Below are 9730 nucleotides of genomic sequence, written 5' to 3' on the forward strand. Positions count from 1 at the left end.
TTTTCTTCGTTTTCTTGTGTATAGCAATATGTTCCCGGAGTTTCCGGTCAGCTAGACTGTCATTTACGGATTCAGGGGATTTTTTTGCATACAATACACATGGTTTCGTTGAGTGAAGTGACAACACACTAAACCGGCAGACAGTAATAGATACAAAACTATAAACCATCTCGAGGATCGCTATTAAAACATTGCTTTGTGACAATTTTCATAGGTAATTGCACAAGTGCATCAAAATGCTCTTTTAACAAATTATGAAGTGTAACTTCAGCGCATTTTCCATAAATTGATCAATACTTCTCCAAAGGCCATACCTATGTGCGCTACGTTTTTCATTACTAGACGCATATATGGTTAAAATTTTAAAGAAATATCTTCATAAATAAGGAAGTTGACACTTACTGCGCAGTTCATATTACGCGTCCTGCGCATGCGCTTATTAATATCATATTTACAATATGCAATAGGTACGTTTGCTTTTACTATAAGTATCTTTGGTTAAAATTTCAAAGAAATATCTCCATAAATAAGAAAGTTTGCATTGCGCAGTCTGCGCATGCGCACATCTGATTTTTACTATATGCGATATATTTGCCTTTACTACAAGTATCTGTGATTAAAATTTCAACAAAATATATTAATAAATAAAAAAAGTTAACATTGCGCAGCCTGCGCATGCGCAGTTCAATCGTCAAGATTTTCTTTGACTCAGGTGCCAGAGCGATACGCTACCGAATGCAAAAAGAACGAACTAAATATCTTGAAAACTGTAGGAGTACCTCGGACAGACGGACGGACAGAGAAAGTGGCTGCAATAGCGCACCCAACTTCGTTGGAAAATGCGCTAAAAATTATCAGGTTTATTTTGATGCACGAGTGTAATTCGGGGGAATATTTCCCGAATAAACATTACAAACTCACCTTACCTACTTATAAAATTGTTAAGTGTATTCCCATGAAATGTGCAATTATCGCAGGGCTCTTTCGTTTTCTACAATGCAATTACCGCTGTAATTGACCGATAATTGCACACCTCAAATGGGATTTATTACATATGATGAGGCAAATATTCATTCGAAAATTTGCTTACGTTTAGGTTTTCTTTATCCAAGTTAAATGAAGTTAAATTGCTGATTGCAAGATTTATTCCACAAACGGAGAGACAAGTAGGCAAGTAGAGTACGTAGGTATATAAACAAACACGGAGATTACACTTTTTTCGAGAATTCGAAAAGTGGTGCAAGTTATATCGTTTCTTATGCACCCAAAGACAACGAGTAATACGTAATTGCGAATATGAAGTGATATTTGCTTTGTATGTGTACCTGCAAAGATTATCAGCACTTCGCCTCAGATGTAAATTATGGGGATTTCTTGTGGGACAGCTTTCTAACAAAAAAGTATCAATACTTCTTTCCCTAGACAATTTGCAAAACCATTCCAATAAAAGAAATCTGTAGAAGAACCAACACATTGTTGTATGCGCTAATAGATGGAGCAAAATAGATAGCAGGTTTTTAAATAAGGGGACATTTGAAACAAAACTTAGCGTGCTTTTTCCCCTTAAGATTGACCGTCTGTAGTATATGGTGTCTGTGCTAAAAGGTAACAATTGATTAAAATTTAAAAGAGAAAGAACGAAATATAAACATATTTTTATTAATAAGAATAATAGTCCCTCCCTATTGGTTACGCACACCCTCACTCTTCGTAGCATCAATTTTAGCAGACGGTCGATTTCCTCTTATGGTATTGTGTACCAAGAAACTGAAGCAACCTGTAATTCATTGTTTAGAGCTTGCAGGGTCTGCGGAGGATGCGGTAAGTTCATCAGTCTTCTCTTCATAATGTCCCACACATGCCCGATAGGCGATATATCGGGAGATCTGGATGGCCATGACAATAAATTGACATTATCATGTGCAAATAGGTCCATAGAACGTCTTTTAATATGGGGATGGGTATTATCCTGCTGGAAAAGTGGGTCTTCCAACTACTGAAGAAGTGGAAGAATATCGGGTTGTATCACGTCATCCACATATCAGTAGTAGAGCAACACCGATCCTGGACCACTTTGACCTTGAGTTCTGCGCATGCGCCAACTCCAAATTTGATACTACTGCGCATGCACCAATTCCAAGGTCATTTGAACTACTGCGCGTGTGCTAAGCCATTGGGTTAGTCACCCCATGGGTTATTGCGCTCGGTGTTGGGGCCAGGTCCTGCATTGAAATTCCCATACGCGTGTTCAAGGTCATTTGGGGTCTCAAAAGTGAAGGCCTTGTGTAGGCTTGAAACTCTGCTCAAAGTCACTAGAAGGTCACGAGAGGTTTGAAACTCTGGTAACAGTCACTAGAAAAGTAACTAGGTTTGAAACTCTGCGTCACTCGAGAGGGTTGAAACTCTGCTAGTGATATAGGGGTCGATTCTAAATCAAAAAGTCACTAGAAAAGTAACTAGGTTTGTAACTCTGCTGGCGAGGTTTGCGCCTGTGCTAACGTCAAAGTCAAGGGGGTCGAGGTTTGCGCTCGAGATAAAGTATCGGAGGTGGCCGATTCTAAATTACACTATATTCTAAATATGACTTTGAAGATGTGGTGGGGATTGACGCTTATATAAGCCTCTATATGTTCGTTACAAGGTGTACATGTATTAAAGATGTCGTGGATGGCATATGCTGAGGAATCATTGGCCAAAGCTGTCGATTTCGTAACGGCCGTGAGACGCCTTAAGCAGCATTTTTCTGCATTAGCATTTGATGCAGAGCACGAGGCGATATATGGACGCGGTGAATATAGCCCAGAGGAGTGCCAAGCTATTGCCGCAAAGTATGAGTTAGGAGAGGCAATATGTGACAGTTACTTAAGCTATAAAATATGTGACGAGTGTATTATCCGGAAACTAAGGGATGCAAAGTTGGAGCAGTTTAGTGAACAGTTGCAAGCGTGGAAGGATGAGTCTTCAGAATCCGGTGAAGAGTGTTAAATTCGATGAATCCAATAATAGAACATATGTAATGGTGACGTGGCATTTTGCTTACTGGGCAGCAAGGAAAGGCCCATGGGAAACTGTAGCAGTCGATAGAGTTCGATTCCGACGTAGAATCGAGCAATATCATGCAATAATTTCTCCAGTATTAGAAGCCGATCATCGTTCGGCAATGTATCGCTGTAGATTTCAAGGTCACGAGTTGGAAATATAAGGGTGAGCGGCAGCGATGGTTTCAATCAGTCCAATAGTGTTCTTGAAACAGTTAAAATGGATCTTAACGCACTCAACACCAGTACATTCTGTAAAGTATTCAAAAATGTCAAGGACTTGGAAGTGGGGGAGAAGTTTAGAATTGTGAATGCCGACACCATAAATACAAAATATGGTGATCGAATAGTATTGGAAACTGAAAATTTTAAATGTGTGCTGCCATTACGATTCTATGAATATTTCAAGGAAGGCGATCGCCTGAACGTCCTCAAAGAGTCCTTGAAGACTAGTGATGTATTCATCGAAAGCGCCGGAACAGCGGGGAAAACTACCAATTTAAAATTTATGTAAACAATAGATTAGTGTTGTTGTATTGTTGTTGTTGTCGTGGTAAATAAAACATAATATTATAGATAATTGTCTTTTCATTTCGAAATAAAATGAATGTCCCATGAAAAAATACTTCAGTTGTGGAGTGGTCGTCGTCGTCGTGTACTTCGCTCTCTCATGAATACACTAAAGAAACTATCATCCATGGCGACGAAAAATAGCTGTAATAGTAACTATTTCACGTGCTCGTGTTGGTGTTGTAATGATAATGGATATGGATCAACGCCACCATCATCTCCTCAAGTTGAAAATATGCATAGCAAAGCGATTGAGGAACGTTTAATAGATTGTACCTCTTACGCCCTCTTCGACAGCTTAGATAATTCCAAATACATTGAAATCGGCTACAGTACACACCTTAACCTTGAACCAATCCTTCGCATCGCATGCGGCAGTGTTATGCTCATGAAAAGGGAAGATTGGGTGACACTTTTAAAATGGCAAACATATCTCGAAATGAAGTTTTTCCGATCACAAGAGATCGAAAGATGGATAGATTGGTCGAATGTGAACGAAGAGAAAGATGTCGAACGAGATCAAAGTTCGGATACACTTAATAGTAATATCACCATCTACTATACGTGGGAGTCAGTGAAGGGGGCTACTGAAAAAATGTTGAAGAGTGTAAGAATACAATGTGGCAACAGCAGCTCTCAATATTGCACGATGGAAAAGAACGATATTGAAGAACTGTTTAATTTGAAAGATATAATCAACTATCGATTTGATTTACTGGAATCATACGCTCTGTCCTGTTTCTATCAAGATTTTATCGAACAGGTGATTAACTACCGTCACTTTCGTAAAATGGAGTTTGGTGACGAGGAGGAAGAGGACGATGACGACGCTAACATCTATCGGGATATTGAAGATGTGCTAAACTATAAGAATAATGTAAATTCTCACAATACAGAGTGTGCATGATGGAAATATTACACTATAGACCTACTTATTTAATGTACCACATATATCGACGTCCTCAATAAACGATTACTGCCTTTTAGCATTTTTTCATTTGCCCCCAGATTTCCTATAAATATGCAACCACACTGTAGCATGTCAACAATGTTGAATCGGAAGCGGAAGTGTACGGATGGAAGTGGCTTGGTTAATACTCTCATAAACAAACTTCCAATTGAGCTACATATTCCCGGCTATCAATATTGCGGACCTGGTACTAAATTAGACAAAAGGTTAAGGCGCGGAGATCCCGGCATTAATCCACTAGACGCTCAGTGTAAAGAGCACGACATTAGCTATAGGGATAACCAAGACTTGGAAAGTCGACATCAAGCAGATCGAGTTTTAGAGCGCAAAGCTTGGGAACGGTTGAAAGCTTCTAACGCAAAATTAGGGGAACGAGCAGCGGCTCTCACAGTGGGCACCATCATGAAGGTAAAACGAAAGTTGGGGATGGGAGTGAAAACGAAGAAGAAGAAGAGCAGTTTATTGAACTTGCGCAGGACAATTGCTAAGAAAATGAGGAAAAGCGGCAATACCGCGGATGTTATAAAGTCAGCTGTTACTGCAGCAAATATGGCCATAAAAAGTTTAGGTGGTAGGAAAAATGTAAGCGTACCTAGAGTTATTCCCATACCAAAACAGGGTGGGGTTTTACCATTTTTGATACCCCTATTCGCCGGTTTATCGGCAGTGGGAGCTTTAGCCGGTGGCGCGGCAGGCATTGCTAAAGCAGTTAATGCATCTCGTGACGCACGTAAAATGCAAGATGAAACTTCACGCCATAATCGCACGATGGAATCGATCGCTATAGGAAATAAAAGTGGCGGTGCGCTGTATTTGAAACCTTACAAATCGGGAGGCAGTTTGGCGTTGCATTTAAAAAAAAAAAAAACTTCAAAAAATTGCCAAAGCGGCCGTTAACAGATGTAGATCTACGTAAGCACGCAAAAGGGTGTGTACCATACTTTAGGGACGTGTTTATGCGAGATAATATGCCTATATCGCCATGGAAAAATGAATCCGGGGTTATTAATTTAGACAGTCAAAGGGGGCGTGGTACTCATTGGGTCTCGTACAAAAAACGTGGTAGACGAGTTTGGTACTATGATAGTTTCGGTAATATTCCACCACCACGAGAAGTGATCGAGTATTTCCGCGACTGTAAAATCTATTATAATTACGGACAAGAGCAACAATTTGGTACAACGAATTGCGGCCATCTGTGCTTAAAATTTCTGTATAAATAACACGAACACTGACTAAGCGAGCAGTAGCGGTAATCATGTCGACGACGTTCAGCATAGAGGGCGTTGGAAATACGGCGAGTCACGATTTCTATCCACCCATTGAACTTCCTTCGGGGAAAATGTACGTTATCGGGATGGTGGGGTTTTATGGCTGTAACAGCATAAGAAACATTCACGAGGGAAACGATAAGTTTTACTATAAAACTGATTCAAATAGCTCAATAGACTCCAAGGCAATAATAACAATTAATAATAACAATTCCGCATGGTGCTTACGAGTGGAAGCGAGTATATAAAAGCTCACATTCCTACAAGTCGCTTTAGTCTACGTGCAAATAACAATACGCTCAAGTGCGAACTTAATTGCGAATTTGATATAGATTTCACTCCAAGAGACTGCATAGGGCGCATGCTCGGTTTTGAATCGAGGATATTGGAAGCGAACGTTCTACATACATCTGCTTTAGATATTCAAATCATTAAGCACACTAACATTCACATAGAGTGCAATCTCATTACGGGATCCTATCGAAACGGAAATCGCGCTAAGGTCCTTTACGAAATAGACGTTTCCGTTCCACCAGGTTACCGCTTAGATAAAATTCCTAGTAATACTCAATATCTGGAAGTAAATACCAGTAGAATTAGCAATATAACTATAAAGTTGACGAATCAAAAGGGTGAACCGATCGATTTCGGGGAAAGTGAACCGTTTACAGTACGATTAGAGTTAAAAGAATATGGGGTTACGTATTAATCAAGGTCCATTGCCATCCTTCCTCAACGCTATAAATAAACAAGGTGACCGGAAATCGAGTTATTCTCAATCGAGACAGAACCCGGGCACGTTAACGCCAGTAGAAAAAATCTTTCTTGGAATCCATTGGCCTGAAAGTGCAAAATGGCGGCGGCAGCAGACTCGTTAAACGTCTTTCAAAGCGTACACTTTGACGAAACGATTGTTAAATCCGATATTCACACCTATCTTCCATACGGAGGATCTTCGGATTACGGACTTTCCAGTGAAATACGAATATTAATTCAAAATCAAGAGCTGATAAGCGCCACCTACGACAGTTTTTTGTACTTGGAAGGAAAAATTGAATGGAGTCAGCCGGAAGGAGAGGGTGCCATCGCAAAAACATGCAACCTAACAAACAATTTCGCACCATTCCTTTTCGAAGAAATTCGCTATGAGTTGGGAGGTCAGAAAGTGGATGTATGCAGGAATCCTGGTATTACATCCTCACTGAAGGGATACGTATCGTATACGTCTACTGAAAGCAAAGGTCTCAAACATTTGGGGTGGTCACCGACCGATGAATCCCTTCAAGTAGATTTCAATAAGAGCAACAAGGAGAAGCATTTCGCTGTTTGCATTCCGCTAAAACACATATTCGGATGCATGGAGGACTATCGACAGGTTATCGTAAACATGCGACAAGAATTGGTATTAATTCGTGCTAGAAGCGATGCCAATTGCTACATCGGTACCGCCGACGATGCAACAATAACATTAACAAAAATTCAATGGAAAGTTCCTCACGTGACCGTTAGCGATAGCGCCAAAATTAGCCTATACGAACGCATCAATAAAGATGCTATAATCACAATGCCATTTCGTCAATGGGAACTGTACGAATTGCCCGCTTTAAAACAGGCACAGTCGGATATATGGCCAATCAAAACTTCAACTCAACTAGAGAAACCACGATGGATAATTGTGGCATTTCAACGAAGCGGTAAAAAGTTTTCACACGAAGCAAGAGCGGCCAATTTCGATAACATCAATATTCGAAATTTAAAACTGCATCTCAACTCGGAAAGTTATCCGTACGAAGCGATGCATTTAGATTTTAATGCCAACAAGTACATCATTGCATATCAAAACTATTTAAACTTTCGGCGCGATTATTACTCGAAAGATGAGCATCAAGACGCCCTCTTTGACTATTTGTATTTTAAAAGTTGCCCCATCTTCGTGCTGGACTGTTCAAAGCAAAACGAATCTCTGAAGCATTCGACGGTAGATGTTAAGTTGGAAATGGAGTCGATGGAGGCCTTCGAGGCGGGAACGGTTGCCTATTGTCTGATCCTGCACGACGCACTAATTCAATACAATCCTCTGACCGGGGAAGTGAAGAAACTATAATTTGTATTTATTTAATGTATAAATAAAATGTAATGATAAAAAATGTTCGTAGTCTTATTTCAACCGCGACCCCAAAATGAAGGTAGTGGTGCAGAAGCAAAAGCTGCTCGTTCAAAATCTCGACACGACGCCAAATGTGGACCGCAAAAAAACCCATGGCGTATTACTTCCAAACAGCGTAAGATGCGTCATTTGTGGACCGTCCAATTGTGGTAAAACGAATACGATGCTCAGTCTGCTAACTGAACCTAATGGTCTTCGCTTCAAACACGTGTACGTCTATTCCAAATCGCTGAATCAGGACAAATATAGGGTTTTGGGGGAAATTTTACAACCAATGAAGGATATTGGCTGCTTCACATTCAACAAGAACGCGGACATTATGGAGCCCAGTGCTGCCAAACCTAATTCGGTTTTTATCTTTGACGATATCGCTTGTGAAAAACAGGATAATATTAGAGCGTACTTTTCAATGGGCAGGCATAACGCCATCGATTGTTTCTACTTGGGTCAGACGTATTCTAAAATTCCTAAACAATTGATTAGAGATAATGCCAACTGAATTGTCCTATTCGAACAGGACGACTTGAATTTGCGACATATTTATGAAGATCATGTCGCACCCATAATAACCATGCAGCTGTTTCGAGAGATGTGTTCGGAAAGCTGGCGAACCCCGTATGGGTTTATGGTGATAAATAAGGATGCGGATGTGCAAAACGGTCGTTTCAGGAAAGGCTTCGATCACTATATAATACCATGAAAACATGTTTATTGTTCAGTTCAACTGTAACGGCTTTAACAGCTTTAACAGCAGCTCTAACAGCTTTAACAGCTTCTCTAACAGCTTAACAGCTTTATCTAACAGCTGAACAGCTCAACAGCTTTAACAGCTGAACAGCTTAACAGCTTTATTGGGGAACAGACCCTGTTCCAGTTGATCTGTTCATTTGATATCGGTTTACCTGTTCCGTTGATCATGGATAATAAGGAGATGGCCTTGAAACGACGAATAGTTCAGGCGCGTAAAGCGATACAGCAAAAGTACAATCGTCTCAAAGCGGATCGTTTTATTAAAGAAGTGGAATTTGTACGAACGTATAAACCGCTAATTCAACCGCTAGCTCAGATCGTAAAGAAAATCGAACCGCCATCATCGGTTATAGAAACGAAAAAGGAGGAGCCATCAGAGGACGAAGTATTTACATCACCCCCTAAAAAACGTCAATCTCCTGTAAAAAGAAAGTCACCACAACAACGTACGACTCCTGCGATACCTTATTACTCGCGAATGAGACGAAGGCCCTCTTCCCTTACCGAGATCAGTCCGCTGGCTAGACTTCCCTACTTTCAAAAATATCCGCCAACTGATATTAGTCCTATGGTTAGACCTTTTCACCCCACGGCTACTCCATCATTGAGACAGCCGCCATCATTTCTACAGAGTACAGTGATAGGAGAGCATCAACTGGAGGAAGAAGAAGACGAGTCCTCTATTGCATCAGAATCATCTGCTTCATTACTTGATATGCAAGGTTCGCAAGCCTTTTTGGAACAATACAAACACCTACCACGTATATACGTTGAGCGCATGATAAGAGATACGAGTAATGCAATTGACAGCACCTTTGGAATTCATTATAATGTCGAAACGGATAAGTGGCGAATGGGCAAGACGGAGGTGACGATAGATGACGAAGATTTGGTCATTAACGGGGTCCGGTACAAAGGTACTGCAGGGCTATACGAACTTATCATCATGAATGAACCGGACGAA

General features: G+C 40.5%; 1 protein-coding gene across 1 annotated transcript; it reads left to right on the plus strand.

The window, feature by feature from the left end:
* Window positions 1-6702: 6702 nt before the first annotated feature.
* On the plus strand, window positions 6703-7953 carry LOC116179477. Its single transcript, XM_031499272.1, has one exon. The coding sequence runs from the start codon at window positions 6703-6705 to the stop codon at window positions 7951-7953; it is 1251 nt and encodes a 416-aa protein (XP_031355132.1).
* Window positions 7954-9730: the final 1777 nt, after the last annotated feature.

Source organism: Photinus pyralis, unplaced genomic scaffold, assembly GCF_008802855.1.
Source record: "Photinus pyralis isolate 1611_PpyrPB1 unplaced genomic scaffold, Ppyr1.3 Ppyr1.4_LG8, whole genome shotgun sequence".
Taxonomy (NCBI): domain Eukaryota; kingdom Metazoa; phylum Arthropoda; class Insecta; order Coleoptera; family Lampyridae; genus Photinus; species Photinus pyralis.

Excerpts from the sequence above, each read along its gene's own strand:
- LOC116179477 (XM_031499272.1), top strand. The coding sequence starts at position 6,703 with ATGGCGGCGGCAGCAGACTCGTTAAACGTCTTTCAAAGCGTACACTTT.